Below are 24478 nucleotides of genomic sequence, written 5' to 3'. Positions count from 1 at the left end.
TCATCAAATTGATCATTTGAGAAACTAAAAATTTTTTGGTCAGCAGACTGTCAAATGTGATTCAGTCACTTGAGAATGTTACCAATTGGTATGTTTACTTTGCTACTGAACGAAACAAAGAAGATCAAGCAAAGGTAGCTAAAGAAATGAGAGTTGCAAGGGACGAGAGTGGTAAGCTTTGTTTTACTCCAGAAGAATGGCGAACAGCCAAGCAGACAGCTTATCATTTCTCACGACTTGCAGCAACGCAACGTCAGGAAAAAGCACCTGGAGAACTACTTGTTGAAGAAGCTAAAGCCATCAGTGAAGAAGATCTTTAAGCGTGGGAACCAGAAACACAGCTGCAGGAACTGCAGGTAGCGGCGTACTAAGCGGTCAACTGGCGGCATCCAGTTGAATACAATGGCCATGACATCTGTGGCCTTGGAAAGCGTGGCATGCTAAAATCAAAATGTAAGGTAGCCCAACTAAAAGAAATTTGCTTTCCCTTTGGAATAGAAATCGAGGGGCCTGCTGGTCGAAAAGACTCTTTCCTGAAGCCACTCGAAGATCTGGTACAAACCTGCAGTTGTTTTAAGGAATGACTTTAGGATTCTGACAGAAAACCGGATTACTGGAAAAAAAAAATGCTTGGCATGAGCAAGAGAAATCAAAACAAAACAAAAATCGGGGATCATACAGCCCAAACTAATTTGTTATTTAATTTGTTGCGAAAGTCTTTATCAACGGCATATATAACCAAGAGAAAATGAGGGGACAGAGAGGGACATTGAGGGCGTTGGTTGGGATTTAAACGGAAACGGAAGTGTATTTCCCCAGACGTCCGCATAATACCTTTCACCCCGTTGATCACGGAATTTTGAAAGGGCGTTCCGCGTGGAAATACGTTTTTTCAGTAGATGTGCCTAAAGAGAAATGACAGATTCCACAACCTCTTTGGAATAAAAACACCAGGTGTAAGAAATATCAAAGTTAGTCCTCTGAGAATTTGAATCAAGAATACGGCGATCACAACAAGAATGAATTTATTTGCTTTCATTTGTATAACAACATGTAGAGAAGTCTCATATTGTTCGATATTGTAACATAACATAAAATACTGTTTCAATCTGTAGCGATCCTATTACTTCTAAACGCAGCTTCGAAAGAAAAACTATTTTTGAACCCAAGCGACAAAATTAAAAAAATACCCCGCGACAGGAGTAATTCTGGCCGAGCTGCAAAAAAACTCGGAGGGTAGCTGAACTGAATATTTTGAATCCAAAAACCAAAACAACTCCAAGCTTAGCGATTAGTGACAGAAATCAATTTGAATACTATACCACAACAAAGCAATTTCCAACCATGCAACAGAAGTTTATTTGAACCTTAACAGCGCGGATAAAACGACTCGGAGTGTAGCGATCTGCCTACAAAATAACTCAACAAAACAATAGCTCGGAGATGGACAGAACTGTTCAGCGGCAGAAATAATGTTGAATAGTGGTACAGTGACACAATAGGGACTTCAAGATGCAAAAACGCGGACGTCGTCTAGCCGCGTGGGGCCTGTATCGAGGACGCCTTGTTCGTGGCGGGAAAAATAAGTTAAGATGGCGGGATTCAACGACGCGGCTACCCATGGATAAAATGAAAAGAGTAGCGAAATTAGCTTATTTCTGAAGTAACAGAAACCGATTAATGGCGACTTTTAAGGAAACTCGCCAAATTTTGCTGGCCAGCTATGCCTCTAATATAACTACGATCGAAGAATATGCTTTGCTTTTCGAACAGTTCAAACAACTTGGATTTTCCATGCTATAACTACCCACCGTTCAATTTAGAGAGCCAAAATGAAGCCGAGTGTAGGGCAAACTTCAGGGTGGAAAAGCACCACATTCCTCTGGTATAAGATGTTCTTCAAATTTCGCAGTACTTTGTGTACGAGCAGGGAACGGTTTGCGAAGAAACAGAACGGCTTTGCGTGCTTCTGAAGCGATATTCCTTTCCTTGTCGGTAATCAGACATGATACCTATTTTTGGAAGGCCAGTACCAGAACTTTGCATGATATGCAACACCGTAACAGACTGGATTTATGCACATCATAGCCACAGAATCACGCGATGGAACCGAACCATTTTAAATCCACCAGAGCTGGAAAAGTACGCGGAAGCTGTTTTTAACCAAGGGGCGCCACTAAGCAATTGTTTTGGTTTCGTAGATGGAACTGTGCGCCCAATTAGTCGACCTGGGGAAAACCAACGATTGTTATAGAACGGCCACAAACGCGTACATGGATTGAAATTTCAGTGCGTGGTCCTACCAAATGGGCTGATTGCACACTTGTATGGTCCATTAGATAAGGCGTGCTACTAGCAAATTACTATGCTTATAATAAGAACAAATTTTAAAACAATTGTTGAAAAAACGAGTACGAATTTCATGGGCTTTTCCATTGACTGCCCTCACCGTCACCCCCACAGGCCCATTTTCCCCTTGCCTCTCTCCGCCAGCAATAAACAAGTAAATTGCCTGAGCATCAATATTGCTTTCTATTTATATACTTAAGTTCTAATCTTGTATCTTGTCTAAAAAGAAGAAAGGAAGCAGGACGCAGCGATAAGGAGTTTAAGGTGGTATGGTACCCTAAAATATGGCGATGTTCATGAAAAATTCAATTTCTTGGAAATACAAGACTTAAGACCCTGGAGGACTGGTCAAAAACATTTTGAAGTGATCTTGCCGAAGTTCCTTCCAGGTGAATGTGAAATGTAAGGAAAGTACACAGTGGTATAAGTTTTTTCACGTGGCAACGGCCATAGCAACGACTGTTTAGTATAAGAACGTGACCAAAAATATAGATTATTTTTAACTTATATCAACGAAACTATTTAGAAAAAACTTTTAAGACATGCACAACTCGATTGGTATAATTATTTGTGAAAAGCTTTGCCTCAAATTGCCATCACAGGCTCATTCATTTCCCTTATGACAAGGAATATTTCCCACAACTGCGGAAACTTTTTACAAAATAGAACAACCATTGCACCCCCTCCCCAGAGATCCAATCTGCACCCCCCCCGTCCACTATTTGCGGCTCGTTAAATGCTTAATACTTCGTCTAAAAAACTTAAAGTACATTTTTCTCAAAAGTTTACTTTTGTACCGACTGACTTCGCGCCAACATTTCTACTTTGCAAGGCTTTAAAGTAGAATTTCTGAAACTTGGGCTCATCAGACCAATAGTGTCGTGATGATATAAACCAAAAAAATCGTAACATTTTAAGGTCTGTCACGTGACATGAGATGATTTGTCCACTGGGTGTGGTAAAAAATAAGGTTATTTCCAAATAAAGCTGTAAAAAGCACTGAAAAAAGGAGGTAACTGTCAAAACTTAAGTTTATATCACAAAACAAAACAGAAACTTACATGATATGCTTATTTGACAGTCAATTCTTGTTTGGTAAAAGAGCAGGAAGTGTTGGCGTCAATACTATAAAACACTACTTCAAAAGGCTGTGGCTGGTTTCCATAGCAACCATTTTGAGTAAAACTCTAGAAATTTAATTTCTCTTCTTGAGTGCAATATCACACAATTGATCTTTCTTCACCATATTTAAACAAACTTTTTGGTCCATATTGAGGGTACCATACCACCTTAAGCAAATCGCTAGGGCTGGCTCTGATACGGCTGCCGGAAGTAAATTTCCCCAAAAACGAGATACTGCGCATGTACGTCCGTTGCATCCAGCCGTAGCGTGAAATCTGACTACGCGAGTCGGGATGTTTTGCCGTAGCGGCTACTACGTCGGGTTTATTTCGCTTCTCTGGCCCTTTTCAACGGACATCTCGGCATTTTAAGAATTCCATCGGATACTATCCTTTAAACTCAATTTAAGTCAAAGATTGTGTCAAGGTTGCCTTTCATATGCTTGTAAATCCGTATCCTGAATTTGGCAAAGGTGTTGGAATGGGGAAGCGAGTCAAGTGAAATATTCGTGTTGAGCACGAAGTTGTTTTTCTTCGGTTAAGTTTGCTTTGAGGGTTTAGTGAAGATGTTTTATATCTGGATAACTATACGATGCTATTTTGCTTCTTTGAGTATTGATATATTTGTGTTCTTCACTCGATATTCTTTGAGATATTTGTCTCTGAAATTATATATTTCATCCACCAAATTGTCATGGTACAAAGTGTATGGCATTCGCTTTCGTTCAGAAATAATCTGTTCGTCCTACCGAATAACGGCCATCGTCCTTTGAGCGAAGCCATTTGGCTGTGAGAAACTAAATAAAAGAGATTTTAAACTCCTTGGCCGATGTTTCTTTCATCTTTGTATTTCGCTTTACTCGCTAAAGTTAAAATCTGGCAGACCACCGAGACGTACTCTCCCCAGACCTTTTCAGTCACGGCAGCCGTAGTAGCACCAGCCGTGGTGATTTGCTTAAACTCCCTAATGTTGGCAGAGTGAGGCCTTTACAACAGTCTCCGGGCACATGCTGTCTCAACAACCAGCCAACCGATGTGTATCTATGGGAATCCAGCGTAGCTACTTCGGATACATCTCCAGGCACCTTTCCGGTAGCGAGTACTGACTCCCAAACAGCAAGCTTACAACGGTTCCATGAGTGCAGTCCGCTCTTCCGTTGAACGGCTTTTTTCTAATATTGTAACTTATTTAAGTTCCTTGATTTCAAAAAGAATCGTAAGATTGGGCTCAGCCAAGTAGGCAAAATGTACATTAATTGTCTGTGCAATCCTTCAAAATGTTTTGACATGTTTCTACGGTAATTCAACATCCCATTTTTTGACCTAGACACACCTTCCCTAGGGGATTATTTTTCCCAATCGTGCAGTCGCTTGTAACCACCTAACATAAGAACTGTTCTAGATTTATATGGAAAGATACCAAGAGGAGCCCATTAATGTCAAATAAAATTAAACACAACAAATAAATCAGGTTTATTGTGGCTGTCAGCATCAATGTTAATTCATAAAAAAGAATAACTAAATAAATTTTGAATCTTCCAAAAACGTTGAAATTAAGTCCAGACTACAGTCATCAATTCGAAGATCTAACACAGTTACACTACTGATATATTGCTTTTCAATAAAAGCCCAGGCAAACTTAGTTCAATAACAACAGGGGGGGGGGGGGGAATTAAAGCAAAATGGAGTTTGTTTATTTTGGAACTAGTGTTTCAATAATCTTCATCAATGCTGTAGTTTGCTGCCGCTGTTGGAGCATTGCTAAGGATTGCATGTCATGCCTTTGCTTCTGTTGTTCCTGTTGTTGTTTTATCATTTGTTTAAACATATCCCTTTGCTGATTTTGTGCTTCAACCATCTCCTCTTGCTCCTGTCTTCTCAAATCCAATTCTTGCTTCTGAACATCCATGTCTTGCTCTTCCTTAAGTTTAAGAAACTCAAGCGTTTCACTCCCACTTCTTCTGCATTTCTTTGCTTTGCTCTGTCCTTCCGCGGACTTTCTCTTCTGTGTTTTCCCCATGGTCTCCATAGCAGTCCTGCGCATTTCTTCTGCTTTAATTTTCAGTCTGTCTCCCTGCATCTTGTCCTTCTTTTTGCCGTCTTCAAGGTCGTGCTGCTCATCGGCAGACTCTTCAGTGGTAATAATCTGTTACATGGCTACGTCCACTTCTGTTTTCGTAGGGTTTGGACCGCTTTCCTTCAATCCCTTGGCCTCCTTTCGTTTGAATGGTTGGACCAAAACCCCAATATGGTCTCGAACTGAGTGTTCATCCAGGTAAAAATCAGGATCTGTGAAGCTGTTTAGGGTACCCGCCACTTTTTGCCTCTAGGCACTTCGCTGAACGGCTTTCTTCTTTGCACTGAATGGGTTTACAAAGATTAATTCTCGGCAAAAAATGGAACCATGGTCCACCGTCCAGTTCATAGTCCTGGAGACAAAAATAAGCGATACATTTTTAAATATACGTGTACAACAACAAAAAATTAAAGCCAACCTTGAATATTGCATTAAGCTTATATGTGAAAATGATGACTTCTAAGAAAAATTAAATCTAACCTGCCAATCAAGGTGTATATCCAGTTATAAGCCCGCTAACAGCTTAAGCAAACATTTTGCGTACAGAAGCACTTAAAGTGCCTATGAAGTAAAAAATAATTGCTGCTGATTTGAAAGGGTTTTCAAAGTAAAGAAGAATGGCGTTTTCCTTTTTGGAATATCTTTTTTCGTTTTAGAGATATTCACGTTTTTGTATTAAAAGTGATGACATCACAGGTGGTTCCACTAAAACAGTTCAACACTCAATCAAGAATATCTCTAGAAATATTAGAGCAGTGTTCTTTGAACTTGGCACCAGAAATGTATATCACAAAAGAGACAAAATGACACCCGTCGTGCTGTCACCACGGTAACAGTTACACTGCTGGTCCTGTTTTAATTAAAACTAACAGTACCAGATTTTATCTTTAGCAAGGATCATCAACCCCCAACAATCTAATGGGAAGATTTAAGACAATATGGGAATCATGTGTTTTCCGAGCAAGACCTTCTGTCCCTTTTCGAAGGGTTGCAAATTGGCATATTTGGTTTTTCACAGAAAAAGCGTGGAGGTTTAAGTGTTGCCATGGCAACAACACAGAAGGTGTCATTCTGTTTCTTTTGTGGTGCGCATTTGTGGTGCCAAGTTTGAAGAACACTGCTCCAATATTTCTAGAGATATTCTTGATTCAGGGTTTTACTGTTCAAGTGGAACCACCTATGGCGTCATCACTTTGCTCATTTGCATAATACAAAGACGTAAATATCTCTAGAACGAAAAAAGATATTCCAAAAAGGGAAACGCTATTCTTCTTTACTTTGAAAAGCCTTTCAAATAAGCAGCAATTATTTTTTACTTCATAGGCACTTTAATTGGCAAACATAATCGTCTATATGGTTCTGTTAACTTGTTTTCTTGTCTTTGTGAAACTTCTGTGCTCGTAGCCTCTAAAATTAAAATCTCGAAAAAATTTGAACATACTAGGAAAATCTTCATGGTAAAGAAAATACTGTAATGGGGAACAACATTGCTTTTATACAGCAAATAATTATTTCTTTTATAGCTATAATTCCTTGAACGACCAACGCAAGAATCTACTCACTGCGGTTTGGAGTCTGAGGCCATGACAACTGACTTTGCTCAAAAATATAAGTGAGCCAGAAAAAAAAATCCAAAAGAAAAAAAAAACAAGACGAATGCAGCCGGGATGATGAGGCTTTCGATCTACAAAGAAAAAGTGCCAATTTACTGTGTTTTTTTTAAGTGAAATAAGTCGAAATACTTACACTTTGTTGACAACGTGAAAATGCCGTCCAGCGCGTTGGTCTTGAGCAAGGACGCGACTTGTTCACGTCACGATCATGCGCTCTGGTAGTCATTTTGGAATTTTTACTTCCGGTCAGCTTTAGTCACGCCCGCGTTGTTGGATCTTGAAGTCCCTAACAGCTCGCGGTGAAGCGGCCAGCAACAGAAATAACTTGGAATTCAGCAACAAAACAGCTCGAAGTGTGACGATCAGTGACAAAAAAATTTTGAACACAACAACAAATATATTGGAGCTGCTTGGACAGTAGCGCTCAGCGAGAGAAATAAATTTGAATGTCGGCATACCAACCAACGACTAGAAGCATGGCGGTCTTGGGAAAGAAGCGACAGGACTAGTTGTGAACACTGGTACAGCGATAAAACAACTCCTGTAGCTCGGAGCGCGGTCAGTGACAGATTGAGAAACCAGGGCAGAAATAATTAATTGCGTTCACAGAAAAACAGAGCAACTCAAAGCGCGGTAGTGATTAGCGAAGAAAACAATTTTTTAATTCAACAACAGAACACCTCCAATGCAAGCGAAACAAAAAATGATTATGAACCAGCAACCAAAGCACACTAAAGTGAGCTGAGCGATAGGGATAATTTCTTCTGACAGCTTTTCCAACAAGGGAAAACACAAACGGAGGTGTCATCTTCCTTTGATCATGTTTTCTTCACCTTCGGTTAATTTACACTAATGTGGGGAAACAAACTCATTGTCATCGCCAATATCAATGTCGAAGTCCATCCGCTTGTAAACTCCATTTGAAGAAAAGCCACAGTGCATAGTCCATAACTGCAGCCACGACCTTAATAACACGTCCCACCGGAACGTTTTGTTATTTTTGTTGACCACTCAGAACTACATTTCCGTGGCCTGCATATGTCATTTTATTCCCAAGGAGTTGTAAAAATATATCTCCCACTTTGATTTATCCATCGAGAAATACCAACTCTTTCTAAAGTACCCGCAAAAGGCGCTTCTATCGACAAAGCGTATTTCTCCGTGAACCGCCGTTTCTTTTTGTGAGATTTTGTGAAGAATTTGTTGCAAATTCGTATACTATTCTTTGATGTCCAAATCAGTTTTGCACCTTTTCCGCGCATTTCGTAAGAAATGTATCTGGTCATTTATGCTTCATATGACCTTCCACTAAAATTAACATTTTCGGATTCGTTGCAACCCAGATGATGACCTACATGAACTAGTAAACTCAATTATAGCGATCAAATGGTATAACAAGTCGGTGTAAGAGAGCATAAAACTTGCAAGATCAGATGCAGCACAGTGATTAGGTACAAAGAATGTAATGTCACAAATTCTGTATCCAATCAATCGTCTCGGGCAAACGAGCCAACAAAAATGCCGGGGTGATTACATCTCGGATCAACGGACGCGCGCATAAAAATTGAAAACAAATTTCAAAATGGCGCCTTCTCTACCATTTGAAGACGTTCTCGAAGAAGTGACTCGTATTGACGCAGAAGAGCTACGAGACTACTGAGTCAGCTACTACAGCTACTGAGTCAGCTGTCAATTGTTTCATAGAATGCAGTGACCTGCATTTTTTTGTTAAACAAGCGGCAAAAAGACATTTAAGAGGTCTTTACGAACAACATGCTCGAGGAAAAGATTCTTTTTCCATTTTGTGTGAATCATTACTCAACACAGGAGCAAAGTTAAAAGACGAGACCTGTACATGGTTGGATTTAATCTACAGGAGGCTGTCAGCTCGTCGGCGAATTAAGAGACCGTGGTATTTTGACTTTATCCGTGACATTCTAAAGGAAATTTTCTTAGCTCTTAAAAGAGCCTTTTTAACCACAACAAATCATGACCTAAGGGTAAATGTATGCATGGAAGGAAATGGTAAGGGCTTCTCAATCAGTATTGCATATTTTCCGTCTGTTCTTTACATGTTTCGAATTTTGACAGGAAAGACAATTAAACAGTGCTGTGTCATCACGGTTTCTGTGACACACGTGTTTTCTTTGCATGAATAAGTTTGCTCTCACTTAACCAATCAATTTCGATCAGAGCGCAGGACGTTGACCTCACCCGACTGAAACAAAATTGTTCTCTAAATTGACTGTCTCACACGTGCATATCGTCATGGTAAACTTTGTTTGTACCAAAACTTAACTAAAAAGCGCTGTTATTTTTAACAGCCGGAATTGACTGTTTGGAGCAACACGGCGTCAGCGACCCTGAACTAGACTACGTTTATGGATAGGCTTGTAATGTCAATTGTTGTATAAATGAAGAAGGCAGTGTAGATTCTCTCTTGTCTTTACTTGATTTATTCAAGTTTTTTTCTTCGTATTGTAGGGCTCTACTAGTTTTCTACGTCGTAATTTATGTCCAGCCTTCACAGAAAATACACATTATAGAGGTGAGAGAGCCAAAGAGTTTAGTTTCGCCAAATTGAATGCGACCAGGAGCCATAATCGGGGACGGAGACCGTAAGCGCGCTAAACACGCGCGGGAATCTTGTGTTTAGATGACGAAATTACCATCCAAAGCAGTCCTTGAGTTTTCATTCCTGCTTTTCGTTTGCCTACTCCTCCTCTTCATATCTAGCTTTCCATTCCTAATATACAAGCAGCTCGTCCGCAAAGAAGTCTTCCCCGTCGACGCTTGAAATATTGCAAATTGTTTTCAAAGCTCTAAGCAGTGAGTTCACAGTTGTCGAACGTGCTCGATCGAAGTTTATTTCGGTGTCTTCCGAATCGAAACCTAACTCTGACTCCAGTGACGAAAAAGAAATGATTCTGGAACAAAACCTGGACGTTTTAGTCCCAAAATATATTGGAACGATCAGTTTTGTTTTCCATTTTCTCGAGCAATTACAGAGAGCTGACTGAGGCGCCATTGTGTTTGGTTCCTGGGTAGACGTCATCAGCAACCACCCCAGACTCCCTAAAACGCGGTCGTGTAAGACTTCAGGCGCGCCTTTCAAAAGGCATAGAAAATCGAGGATTCAACCAAATTCAAATTTTTTTTCGCCCAAATGCTTCGAGTAACAAGAGGATTCGTTTTCGCGAAAAAAAATTTTGGGGGTTAGGTGCACTTTAAAGAAAAATATTGATAGTACACTTTGGGAAAACGATTGGAGACTGCTTCGAAGACAAGAGTGGCATTCTTATTATCAAGACCGAAACTTTAAAAGGAAGAAAATGTCGCTGACGTCCACCTTATTGGAAATAAAGTTTGGATTCTCGCGTCTATCTAGTGGTTCATAAAAAAAGTTTAAATTTATCTTCGAGTGCAGTGGATACAGAACCCCACGCCGTTGGTTGTTCTGTGGCCGTTTAACAGGCGGACTTGTTACCTGACAAATTATTCTCTCACTTACTTTCTTAAACTGCGCGCAGCGGCATACCAGGTGAGTTTGGCCGAACCATGGTTCGAACTTTTACGAGAGGTAGTCCAGCCGAAATACCCATGGCGAGACAAAACCAGCCTGATATGCCGCCAAAGCGGACCAGAAAGGAACGATTAGGTATTTACCGTACCAAAATTCGGCCAAATGACCTGATATTGTAGCCATATCAGGTCCGTGACTTGATGTCTCAGGATATCAAGACAGTAGACACAGTTTATGATTGGCTAGTTGGGAATTTGGGTTTGGTAATCTAGAGTTTGATGGGGAGATCTACTCACAGGGTCCGCAGCTTGGTATTGTTGCGGAAAATATCCTCAGGTAAATCTTTCAACTGATTGTTTTGCAAGTACCTACCAACAAATAATCACAATCAGTCTCAATTGCACGGTAAAAGGGAAATTAAAGATTGTGTGCTAGGAGTTTCCCTTTCCGATATAGGGTACCACGTAGAGAAAACAATAACAATAAAAAATAAAAATGGGAAAACAAAACTCTTTTACTGGATACTTTCCATGTTGTTTCTCGTAGAACGAGAAACAACATGGAATTCCGCGCGAAGACAACTTGGGGAACTAGGCCGAAAAATTGGAATTGATATTCGTCCCGTGTATACAAGCCGCAAGACCGGACATGAGATCAAACCAAAAGAAAAGAAGCCGCCTATCATTAACCAGCAACGCGTTGTTTACTACTACAAGTGTAGTTTGTGTGATGCAAACTATGTCGGGTACACGTGCCGACACCTCTATCAACGCGTTGAGGAATACAAAGGATCGTCTTCAATGGGGAATCACATCAAAGAGCACCATGGAACAGTCCCAAGTGACATATATCGTGATTTTAAGATCTTGAGAAAGTGCTAAAGTAATTTCGACAGCCTGATCTACGAAATGCCCTTTATAAAGGAGCTTAAGCCAACCTTGAACAAACAGTCAGATTCAATCCGTGCGAAGTTATTTGTATAGGTTTTCTTTATAGTATTTTATTATTTTAACACTTACATTTTAGCGTTTGCATTTACATATTTTATCGTTTGACATTCTCACGCCCTAACTTGTACTTACATATGTATATTTCATTCGTTTTTTCTTCAACTTGAAAATGATCTCAGAGAGATTGAAACGTCGTTTTTTACCGCTAGTTTTTATTCTGAAATGTTTTTTTCAAAAAAACTACTTATATGAACTAGTAAACTCAATTTTAGCGATCAATGGTGAAACAAGTCGGTGTAAGAGAGCATAAAAGAGGCAATATCAGATGCAGTGTGGTGATTGAATACAAAGAATGTAGTAACAAATTCTACATTCAATCAATAATCAACTGGTTCTGGAACCTGTCCGATACGAGTGATAGCAGTTACTGTCCAAAATAATAAGTCTGTCGTTAACTCGTGTTAATACAGTTCCTGCCTTTCCGTCCGTGTCGTGACTAAGTTAGCGACAGGCTACGTGCCGCAGCTCAGCGCTCCTGTTCACTGCCTGTAGGCTGCAAGTGCCCCAGTGCGCCTGTCAAATCGTGATTTGATTGGTCTTAGTGAACCTAATTTGACTAGAACGAATAACAGAATTGTCCACACTTTTTTATTGAAAATCTTTCAAAAATTATGACTAGTTTATTTTATTTAAATCTCAACTTATCATGTTAATAGAGGCGCGGTGGCCTCATGATGAGTGCGCTCGTCCCCGGATCGAGCTGGCCTGGTTCGAGCCCTGGCCGGGGACACTGTGTTGTTTTCTTGGGCAAGACAATTAACTCTCACAGTGCCTCTCTCCACTCAGGAGTATAAATGGGTACCGGTGAATTGTTGGAAAAGCTGACAAATTGCGGGGGAGTGACCTGCGATGGACTAGCTTCCCGTCCAGGATGAGTAGAAATACTCCTAGCCGCTTCCTGCTATAGAAACCGTGGTAAAGTCCGGCAGCTATGAGCCAGTCAGCTCCAAGGCTTCACTTATCATATAGGCACACATCATATACACCTCTTGCAAAGATATTGAAAATGTACCACGGTTTCTACTGGAATATATTCAGCTAAAGATATTACTCTTTACTTGTCTTTTTCAATATCACAAATATGGGCAAATTTTAATTAAAATATGACTTTCGTCTTGCTAATTAACGTACTCCTATAGACGAAAATGGCGTTAGTTGAAGAGGTGAAGTTTCGTATCTCAGTTAAGAGTCATTGTCAGAGAAAACCGGGCAGCAGGAAAAGATTGAGGTCGGCTGTTTACCTTCATCTTCATTTTCACAGTATAGGAGCTATTCGAAAAGATTAACAACCATGGCATTTGCCGAGGAAGGTGTTCGTTTTTCTTCGAGATATCACCACATCATAATTTTGGCCTCGCAAGCGGTTAAGATGGCCAAAATTTCCTGCAACTTTAGGTGAGGCAAAGAGATACTTCTTACAAATTACAGAAAGTCTTATTTTTTGCGATAATATTTGTCCCCTTATTGGTTCACTGAGATATATATGAGGCCTTTCGCTTTAATTGTACGGTTTTCCTAAGGTGCCATATATCGCCGCTGAATCGTTAATGGACCTGACTCAAATTTTAGCGATTTTCAGCGACTCGTTTTTCAAAAGTGCGGTATTTTATTTCTACAGAAAAGAGATTTTTTTGACAGTCTTTTACACTGTTATCACTCTCCAGTTTAGTTAAAATTGTTAAAAATTTGAGGTAAATCGGAGTAACTTGTCTTGCAAAGTCGCTAAAAAGATCATTAACCAGAATCATTTGTCGCCAAATTTTTAGCGAAGGATATCACGTTATTCCGACTTTCTGCGATTCTTAGCCTTCATTTACTGGAAGATCTGCAAAAACAGTTAGTTGGACAGCAGAATAGAATATTTTAGCTGTTTTTGAACTATGTAAACATTTCAAACTCTCCAAATCCTTACCATTATCTGGGCTAAACTTTTCCCTTAAAAATTCTAGTTTTTAACGTCACGCTACGCGGAAAAACAAAGTGGATCCTCAGTTCGCTGGTATTTTTTGCTATCAAGTAGAACAAGAAGTTTAACGCTAACAATTTGTGAAACACATGTAAAAAACGAACAAGGTTTCGGCGTCAAACCTAACAATGTCCATTCAGAAAACCATTCAGCTGTAAATTATTTCCTTTTTGCAGCAAATTTCAAAGCTGGTCTCCCAGCCGAGTCATTAGCCCCCAAATAAAACTGTGCGAGTGTATCAAGTGAATAACAGACGACCAACATACATACATACATACATACACACATACACGCACACATACATACGTACACTTTATTTCATCTCGAATTATCAGAGTAGCTCTATTGAGCTAATATCTTCGAAAAAGAAAAAAATGCATAAATCAATTAAATTATTAAAATACAATAATTAAAACTACTACTAATACAATAATTATAACTACTACTAAAAGTTCATTTTCTTTATGACTGTCTTACAATCTTTAAATGATGTTATTATTTTCATACTGTCTGGGAGCGATTTCCAAATTTTTGCACCTTGATATCGGATGCACTCAAGTCCATAACTTGTTGTTCTTGGTATAGTTAAGGTCAGGATATTCTTTCCTCTTAATGAATAACTGGAGTTACGAAAAAACGAATAGTTCTTTTAGATATCCAGGATACGTAGAAACAAATAAGTTCTTTAAATAAAACTACCATAAGAAGCCTTCCAGTGTATAAGAATGCTATCTTTGCTTTCTCTAAGAGTTCATTGTAACTAGACAATGAATCATTAAAAATAAACCTTAAAATACGTTTGTTCAAAGACTACAGTTTGTCACAATTTCTGGTGCTAGAAAAATGCCAAATAAGAGAGCAATATTGAAGGTGTGGTAGGATAAAAGTCTTGTATAAACGAAGCATGAAATTACTCGTAATGATATTTTTAAATCTCTTGAGAACACCTAATTGTTTGTTAACCTTCTCACATATCTGTGAGATGTGACGATTAAAGCTCAAATCTTTGTCAATAGTTACACCCAATAAATCAATTAAATTCTTAACGGGAAAAGAGAATTCGCAATTACTGTTCGCGCCAAGCACCATTGCCTGGTGCTTGTCTGGATTTACAATTTACCAACACTACAACACGCGTAACCAAACAAATATATTGAAACTTAATCGCTTTTAAAGTACACAAATGTTTAATAAAAATGTTTTCATTCTACAGGCTAAAAAGCCGTGGATGGTTTTCAAAGTTTTGCAAACACGATCGGCCATCGATCGATCAAAGGACTTTGTTTGACTTCGTTGCTATGCGAGCGTAACAAGTGAATAACGAACAACACTAAGACACTCGTCAGCAAACAAATATATTTAGACTCAATTGTTCTTCAACTGCGCAAAGGTTTAATAAAACGGTTTTACAGGCAGTTCATACTCTACATGGTAAAATCCGTCGATAGGGGTCAAAGTTTTTTAACGTCACGCTACATGGAAAACAAAGTGGATCGTCAGTTCGCTGGTCTTTTTCGCTGTTGAGTAGAACGAAAAGCAAGTAAATAATAGTCAGCGAAGCTTTACCCTAAATTTAATGTTGGGACTTCTGCAAGCCCCTTGTTTGCATTGATCGATTTCTCGTTTTTGGAAGGCGTGACACGTTCCAGATTCAACTGCTCAAACGAATCGACTGTTACTCATAGCTTTCTCCTTGGTTTTGAAAACATATATAACTGTTCTTTTGGATCAGAAAAATCGCCTAGCAGTGCAGGTGGTGGGTCAGTTTCTCTTCAGTTATTAGCGTGCAAACGAGATGGTCGATGAAAGACTATGAAGTGGTGTCTATTTGGCGCAGCCGAATGTTAAAATGAGGAAATACAGGTTACGACAAAACTTCCCTGTTATCCCGCCTACGAAACGAACATAAACGACAGAAAACGGGAATAAACATCTCAATACTTCTAGTCTTTGCTACAATGGAGGACAAAAATCCTCGGAACAGTTACGGAAAACCTTGCTTCTACATCCCTAACTTATCAAATAATCAGATGTTCACTAACCACGTGGATACCGAGAATGGCCCTCCCCACCCCCTCCAAACAGTGTTGGGATGAAGAAACACTTTCAGGACAGGCTAAAGTGTACAGGGCTAGTTGCACAAACTGCAACATTGCTTGAGGGCGAGGGGGCAAGGGGAAGAAATTAAGGCATATTGTGTTAATTGTCCTAAGAGTTTTCTCCCCCATTGTCTGAATACTACCTAACGCACAAAAGTACTAAGAACGTTTTGAAAAATAGTTCAACTTTCTTTGAAAATTTACTCCTCGTCTGGTAGCTTGTGAATAATTACACGTACACGCAAGTATGGTTTTCATCCAGCAAATCGCAGCGGAGAAAAGGGCCTTGGCCTGGTACCTGAGAACATACAGTAAATTTTCTTTCCGAAGAATCGCTGAGGAATGTGGAATATCAAAATCGTCTACGCACCGAATTTGCAGTGATGAGTTTTGAAGTGGAAGTGTGACGAGGATACCAAGGGCCATGAAGCGGGGAAGACCACGAAATGTAAGCGAAAGAAAGATGCGTTTGCTGATTCGTACCTTAAAGTCTTTTGGACGGAATAATGTACACGTTACTGTGAGGAGTTTAGTGGAAGAGAGTGGTCTTAGTTTTCAAGTGGCCAGTAGGAGGACATATTCGCGCTACTTGAATGAACTTGGGTACTATTATTTTTCGGTTCGGAGAAAGGGATTCTTAGTGACAATGATAAAGAAGTGTGACTGCAATTTGCACGTAACATGAAGCAAGAGCTGATTAGAAATCCTGATTTCTGGAAAAATGAAATTTCTTTTACTTGGACGGGGTATCGTTTGTTCACAAGTCTAACCCGAAAAGTGGTGCGGCCTCTAACAGAGCCAGGCTGTGGAGAAAACGAGAGGAAGGGATTCAAGTTACAACCAAAGGTTGTAAAGATTTAGCTAGTGGATGGCGTTTGCATGTTATCGTCGCCATAGCATACGGAAAAGGAGTCATCTTGAAAGTACGTATGAGAAAATGACAGGTGAATTTTTTGCAGCATTTATTCGAGAACATTTCAATCTTACTTTTGCAAACGCCAGTCCAAAAGCAGATGGTCCGTGTTAATTTTTTTATGGACAAAGACCCCTTACAGACCAGTCGGGCCGCGAAACTCGCCCTTGAAGATATTGAGGTCACCAGATCTGAATCCCATAGAAAATATTTTCCATCTTGTTACGCGTTACTTAGATCAGGAGGCAATATATAACGGAATCCTTTGATGAAGTTAACGTTTTGGAAGCATTTGAGAATATTCCCGTTGAAATTATATATCAAACTATCTCTAGTATGAACAGAAGGATTACAGCTATTCTCGCCTCCAAGGGCGAAAGGATAAAATATTTATTAAATCCATTTTGAAATCACTGGTTATCCTTACAATCTGATTGGCTCTCAGTGGTGCGATTTATTTACGAATCGCATTATTTTTTGCTCTAGGTCGCATCTTTTTCTCAGCCAATGAGAATGCCTTATGAGACAGTAAAACAAAACAACCAATCAGATTCCAATGTTAGTTTAAAGTAACCAATAAAATTTCAGCAAAATGAAAGGCAAAAAGCCATTGTTTGGCGAATTTTTCAACTACTATTGCCAAAAAATTGTTGTTATTGTAGTTTTTTTTTTTTTTTTTTTTTCCAAAACAATTAACGAATTTAAGTACAGTTATGAATGACGATTATGAGCTCCTTCAGGCTGAAGACCTACTTTAATGAGCTGGGCTAAGGGGGGTCCGAAAACCGCAAAACCGCGTAAAGAAACGTAAAAAACCGCAATACCGCGTGGAAATTTACCAAAATACCGAAACCGTAGTTACAAATGTGCTGCGGTGCCGCCATCATTACTTCTAGTTCGCCATCCATTAGAAATACGACCTTATTTAGTTTGATAAAAGTGTTGGTTAATGTTAATCAACGTATGATCATCGCCCTCATAAAATAATACTGTAATATTATAACTGATCTTATCATCACGCACTCTGACGAGTATCGACGACTTCCATGACTCCGTGCTGAAAAGGTCAATAATTGACACACGTCCGTGGGACTGACTTGGTTATGCTGCTGTGGAACAAATATAAGTGCGCTCGCGCCCGCACGAATACTACTGAGTTACCCAATTGAAAAACATCGATGTTTACGATTTCAGCACTGAAAACCACTCGAATGTTACACAACGCAAGCTTTCCTCGAGTTTTTTTTTTTTGTTGTTGTTGAAAATTCGTCGAGATGATAGTTTTCAAGCTCAACTATCCCGAATATGAGTTCGGAACAACCACTTTATGTCGCAATTCGACTGAATCAACCTTAATTTCATTTAAAATATTTCCAAGAATAATTTTGAATAACCCGAAGACAACGTAGTCAACCCCATGAAGTGTTCAGTAAAGCAAACGATTGTTGAAGCGTTGTAACTCTCCCGAAGCGAGTTCTTGCTCCCAGAAGAAACGTCGCCGAGCTTCCAATCTCTCCTTTAAGTAACATCATCTCTTCCCGACCATCCTCATAACCACTTATTCTTGCTCGGCAGACATTGTTCCACACGAGGCCACGGCAAATACTGTAAGAAAATCTGAGCGAAAGATTCCCAGCCTGGAAAGTGAACAAGTCGACGTATCATTGGATAAAATGGTTAATCATACCAATTATTAACTGGAAAAAGTGGAAATTACAAACAGCAGAGCTTGCTTACACAACAATGGTCCCTTGCAAAACATAAACAAGAGATCAAAAGTCATCGGAAGCGTCAGGATCCGAGTAATAACTGTCATAACTGGAAAGCGCAGACGGCTGCAGACTCTTTTTTACCGATTACCGCGATCCAAAATTTATGAAAACCGCAAACCACTTAGTCTTATAAAACCGCAATACCACAGTTTAAATTAAAGATTTCCGTAAAACCGCACCCAAAATAACGCAAAACCGCATCACCGCAAACCCTTACGCCCCCCTCTTCAATGGAAGTCTCCAACTTTCAGTGTCCATTTTGACGAATATTTTTGTGATTTTTCTTCAACATCTGCGCTAGATCCGTATGATACCGAGTCCAGCAAAACATAAACAAACGAAAACCACACAGCAACAAATTCAGAGCCATCTCAAGAATGTAGATGTTTCCAGGTTTCCGGCAGTTTCAAACGAAGTAACACAAGAACTCAACTCTGTTGCTGTGAAAAAAACATAGTCAAAATATGCCCCGCTCCACAAAACAGTGAATGAACGAACGTCTTCCGAAGCTGGTGCCAGTCCCGCCATCTTGAAAATATCTTGAAACTGATCAAGTGGCGCCGCAAAGACTTGAATGCCTTGATTAAGTTCTACGACGAGGTCACCAAAAGAAACGGAGATGATAACGAGCTGGAATCCCTTAAAATGATGCAGAGTGCCACTGAACGGTATTTAAAACAAAAACAAAACTACCCACTGTATGGGCATCGAGCACTCGAGGGAGTTTCACAACTCAAAAGAAATCCATGGCAGAATTACACAGGCTGCACCTTGAAATTCTTTGTCTAAAGACAACGAAAAGTCTCAGCCTCAACCACAGAAGAAAGGAAGGCCTTCCATCATTGATTCAGGCGACGAGAATTGAACTTTTATGCATGAAGTAGACTGTTTTCGTTCTGACTTCAGAACTCCTTGTTTCTTTGTTATGCTCGAATGAGGTTTCGTCACATGACATCGTTTTCCATACTAAATGAGACGTGATGACGTTTCCGGTTTCGCTATTTTCAACAAACCGGCTAATGGAACAATACACCAAAATCTAAAATTTAAGGCGATAAAATTGTGCGATTTCAAAATGGATCTAATAAAGTGGCAATTGAACTGAGTGGAGTGCAATTTTGGTCAGAAATCATACTTGTGATTTCAAATCGAACTCGTGCTACGCGCTCGTTCGATTTTGAAATAACGCGTATGATTTCAGACCAAATTGCACTCCACTCAGTTTAATTACCATTATTAATCACGCAATTGAATGTCACCTTTATACTATTTTTCTTATACTAAAACAATGAAGTCTTATTTTTCCGAACCACAGCTACTTTGATTGATAATCAGACGGGATCAACTTTTAACCTTACAAAATAGTTGCCACCTGTATTAAATTATAATGCTGTTTTTTTTAAAAGAGCATAGAATTGCGTTACATTGAGTCAGTGTTTTTATTTATTTTACATTATTTTTTTTTACGTGACACAATTCTCGGACACAGTTCACGGCTACACTATGTGAAATATCGCGCTAAAGAATTTTGATCTATGATCCAGTGGTATAAAAACAGTAATAAAATGTTTCATTGCCACTGAATGTTGTACAGGTAATGTATAATGCAGATGGCTTTTGCGATTTATAACAGTTCTCGGGTTAAATATTTAAAAAGAACATTGTTAACATTTCATTTCTTGATTACTTTAAGGCGAGAACTGTTGCCAAAATCGTTGTCCATGTATAATTCCTTATCTACAACCAATATTTACAGGGGGTACTCAAACAAAAATACTTACAAGTAGATAACTGGATTGTGCGGGCCGTCAAAAAAAGCGTAAAAAAGGTCTTTTTTTAGCGGGAGAACTGCACGTGAGAACTGTGGCAACAGTTGTCTTTCAAATGATAAGTTTTAGTCACGCAAGGTAAACAGGGGTCACATCAGCTACTGACATTACACAAAATAAATTTTTGGAAGCAAAATCTACACGGGGGGATATCCTGCTGTTCTGCATGTGGTATTTGTTTCCAGAAAATGAAAAAAAAACTCATCGGCAGTTCATCATTTCTGTATTCACTCGGTCGATCACACGCCCTTTCACTAGCACCAACGGGGCGTCGGAGGTGGGAAAAAATGGGGTATCTTTTGATAGTTCAATATCTTTGCTACATAAATTTTTGGGCGCTGGTAAGTGAACTGTAGCCCCTTCTAGAGCTTGCAAAAATCGGCCAGGGCGATGATTTTAGGATGCCACCGAAAATCATTAAGATTTATAATCTCGGCTTCTTCAGCACCTATCCAGGCAAATGAACCCGTGGCGGGATTCGAGAACGCCTGGTAAAAAACTTTTAGTGGCCACTCAATAAACGATTTCCCGCAATTTGCGGGACCATGTATATAAACATTGCTAAACTTCCCTCTGCCTTTTTCCAGTGCACTGTAAATTACATTGCAAAATGGACGCTTTTCGATCTCGTGGCGCTGGAGGAACTCTTCCGCAGCTGTAAGCCATCTCCCTTCACAACCTTTAATGCACTCGCCGCTCAGCTCCTCTTCTTGCAGTTTAATGCGGCTTTTTTTAGACCGACTTAAACGTGTTTCGGCTTCGGCAAATTCCTTCGCTAACTGAATCGCTTCATCGACCGCTTTACTTCCCCAGTTGGCAATAAACCCGGCTAGCGCGGTTTTCCCTTCTCTAACTTGAGCGGCTGCTGAAGAAACCAGCTCTAAGCGTGAGCTTATGGATTTGGCTTGCACTAGCTGACACACGTCAAAAGTGCGCAAGTGATCACCTCCTCTTTTTTTAGATCTCCGACGCTGTTGCTTGGCCTTGGATTTCCTCTTTTTCGTGGCCACAGCAGATTCGGTTTGAGGAGGAACGTCGGTTAAATCTGGATTGCAAGGCGAATGCAAAGCGTCGTTGTCTTCTTTCGTAACGTAACGGTACGCGCTGTTGTAGGTCGGGTGATTATCGCTGAAGTTCACCTTTATCCCGAAGTTCTCCTCTAAATACTTTCGTACTTGAAACCACCGCACCCTCTTTTCCAGTTTGATCGCCATGAGATAATGGTATAGATTCATATTCTCCCCATTTTCGGCATCATCTGTGTTGTGATGAGCCTCAATACACGTTACCCATTGCACAACTCTTACTAACTCCAAAATTATACTAAGCTTGTAATACAGCATTGGAAAAACTTTCTTTAGAAGGAAACTTAACAACATCCGCTCGACTATATGTCGATAAATACACAACGCATTGTTTCCCAGCCTGCAGATATTCCATGTTTACTCTGCAGTGGCGAATAAAAACGGTTAAAAAAATGGGCTAAGCCTGGGAACGAATGTCGCATTACATGCCCTCTCCCCACCACTTTTATCCCTTTGGACACAATAACTAGTTTTCAGGCATGAAAACTACATTCTCAGAATGTGAATTAAAATCACTCCCTTTCGCATTGACAACGATGGTTTTAAGACATAAAAAACAAATAGATAATAATAGCGTAATGAAACCGACACGACTCTTCATATCATATATGACACAACGCTGTACCCCTACCTGCCCCCATCTCCGACTCGTTTTCAAAACACGCACACAATAAGGTACCTGACACAGCCTACTTTTAAAAATGGAAGCAAAGAATACTAGTCTCCCAACTTTTGACTCAAAAATTCCTAACAAATTTCATATATGACACCCGGAATATTGTTCAGACAATGAAGGACAAAAATCCTTGGAACAGTAATGGAGGGCCTTGGTTTCACATCCTTATACTTATCAAATAATCAGATGTAGCATAATTTCTCTAACCACGTGGATACCGAGAATGGCCCTCCCCTCCCCCCTCCAAACAGTGTTGGGATAAAGAAACACTGTCAGGACAGGCTAAAGTGTACAGGGCTGTACAAACTACAACATTGCTTGCAGGGCGAGGGGGAAAGGAGGAGAAATTATGTCATATTGTGTTAATTGTCATAAGAGTTTTGTCACCCATTGTAGGTCAGGATTGCCAGCGCAAACCTTTCTTGAGTTTAATGTTGCCGTTTGTTTCTCCGCAGTTTAGTACACCTTCTTGTTCTACACTCTGAAACTTTTACTTTCAACTTTTACTTTCCCCTGCCAATATTTCCCACAAAACCCTTTCGATGCAACAAAATTACATCCATATTAGTGTTGATAATTTCTTGTTAATTTTACTGCTGTTTTTGACAACTATTTGCGAGTTCATAAACAACGAGACTGCGTGTTTGTGATCCAGAACGTAAATTAAATTACACTTTGCACGCAACTGAGTTGCTCTGGAGATTAACTGAGGTAGTTTTGAGGTGGTTCATGAAAAAAAACTCTTGTGGAGGCAAGTTAATTTTCATTACGTTCTAATTCACTACGTTCAAAGGAACGAATATTTACAACTTAAACATCTGCAATAACAGGTGCAACGAAGTCTGGGTGGATTAAATGACCCCAACTAGAAGAAACAACAGAAAACAATTTAGCAATATTGGAAGAAACAAACACACAAAGTAATGCTATACATAGGTTGACCGCGAAGAAGCTGCTGGTATGCTCACGAAAGGGAGGTTTTGGTTCTCTTTTCTGGCCAGTCGCGAGTTTGCGTGGCTTGCCTTCGTTTACGGTTTGCCGCGTCCTTAGCCATTATCAACCGCTTCTCGCCCTCGGAACTGGAGACCAATTCATCAGAGACGTACTCGTCCATTACTCTCAAACGGTCGACACTCTCACAGTGCTCTTATAGGCAATTCGGATCAACTTATGGCGCTTACGGATCAATTCCGATCCTTGTATTCGACAATCAAATTAGTCAGAACTTTGTTTCCAAGAGCATTTGCAGAGCTTAATCTATCTAAATTTGAGTCGATCTGGGCATTATGTTCAAACTGCTCCTAATTCCCTTTGAATTTCATTAGAGTAACCTGCTTGCCCGCCACCTTCGATTTCGACTTGATCTGCTTACTCTTCTGATCCAGTTTGACTTCAAGATAGCTTTTGAACATCGAGAAGACTTCGTTAATGACAGGCGAATCTTCATGATTAGAAGTACCGTCAACTCTAGGTTCTGTCACGCTAGCTATCCTGAAACGTCGCGCTATACTCGTGTAAAATAGAGAACTTGACGGGCTACAAGGTTAATAAGTGTAGGGTTACAAGCGAGAGAGATCATACGAAACTGCCGTAAAGTATGTATGGAAAGAAACGACCAATGACGACTGCGCGATAAGCGTCCTCCAACACCTAACACAGAAAATCCAGTGAGAAATGTGACGCTAAAATACCAGCGGAAAATGTATTTAACCCTGCCAAAATGTAGTTGTATCCGTGTAAGATAAATGGACGGTAACTCCAGAATATCTACGAAAACAAGAGGGTTCAACAAATCTGAAAGTCCAAAATAAAACGAAATAAATATATGTTATTTGTCGGCTTAGGGTCGGTCAGTATAATGAAAAACTGTGACCAAGGCAGCAGGCCGAGGGAGGCATTTTCAAGCCCGAGGTCAGAGTTTTTCACTATACAGACCGACCCTAAGCCGGCAAATAACATATTTATTTTTTTCCTGCGGTAAATTGGCTTGCAAATGGGTTTGTTTACGCAACTTTTTCATTGGCTTACGTGCCAAACAAACCATCGTCAAAACTGTAACGAGCGAACGAGCGAGTAACTCAGATACTAGACAAAGAAAGATGTATTATAGAACAGATTTGTTTTCAACTACTCGTACTTTATGTTAGTTGCATCTAGTTCACCAGTTAAGTTCTCCAAAATTGCTTTTTCCGGTGTTAAATTTCGTGCAAAGTTTGAAGTTGTACTACAAAAACAATTTCTATCAGTCTTTGCGAATCACTCGAAATCAAACTTTCTTACCGTAAAATTAAGTGGCGGAAAGCGAGGAAATCCGTTAAGTGTATACCACAGAAACTATCTTAATTACAGCATCGATCAGAGAGGTAAACGCGACTGAAATTGACTTTTGTTTTGCTTAAAATTGCGCGTCGAGAGAAACACAGGAGACACAGGATTACGTGCCAT

The 24478-nt window shown here is 39.8% G+C and overlaps 2 protein-coding genes and 1 pseudogene across 3 annotated transcripts in view; 2 read left to right on the top strand and 1 right to left on the bottom strand.

The window, feature by feature from the left end:
• Positions 1-24478, top strand: part of LOC145494250 (uncharacterized) — a 448804-nt gene that overhangs the window by 74985 nt on the left and 349341 nt on the right. The window lies entirely within an intron of this gene.
• On the top strand, positions 1157-4758 carry LOC145495450 (uncharacterized; annotated as a pseudogene). Its single transcript, XR_014050420.1, has 2 exons — positions 1157-2613; positions 3645-4758. The product of XR_014050420.1 is annotated as an uncharacterized LOC145495450 (transcript).
• LOC145495460 (uncharacterized) lies at positions 4831-6462 on the bottom strand. Its single transcript, XM_081475084.1, has one exon. The coding sequence runs from the start codon at positions 5548-5550 to the stop codon at positions 5164-5166; it is 387 nt and encodes a 128-aa protein (XP_081331210.1). The 5' UTR covers positions 5551-6462; the 3' UTR covers positions 4831-5163.

Source organism: Orbicella franksi, chromosome 8 (assembly GCF_964199315.1).
Source record: "Orbicella franksi chromosome 8, jaOrbFran1.1, whole genome shotgun sequence".
Classification (NCBI taxonomy): domain Eukaryota; kingdom Metazoa; phylum Cnidaria; class Anthozoa; order Scleractinia; family Merulinidae; genus Orbicella; species Orbicella franksi.
This window is presented reverse-complemented; position numbering and strand designations above follow the sequence as displayed.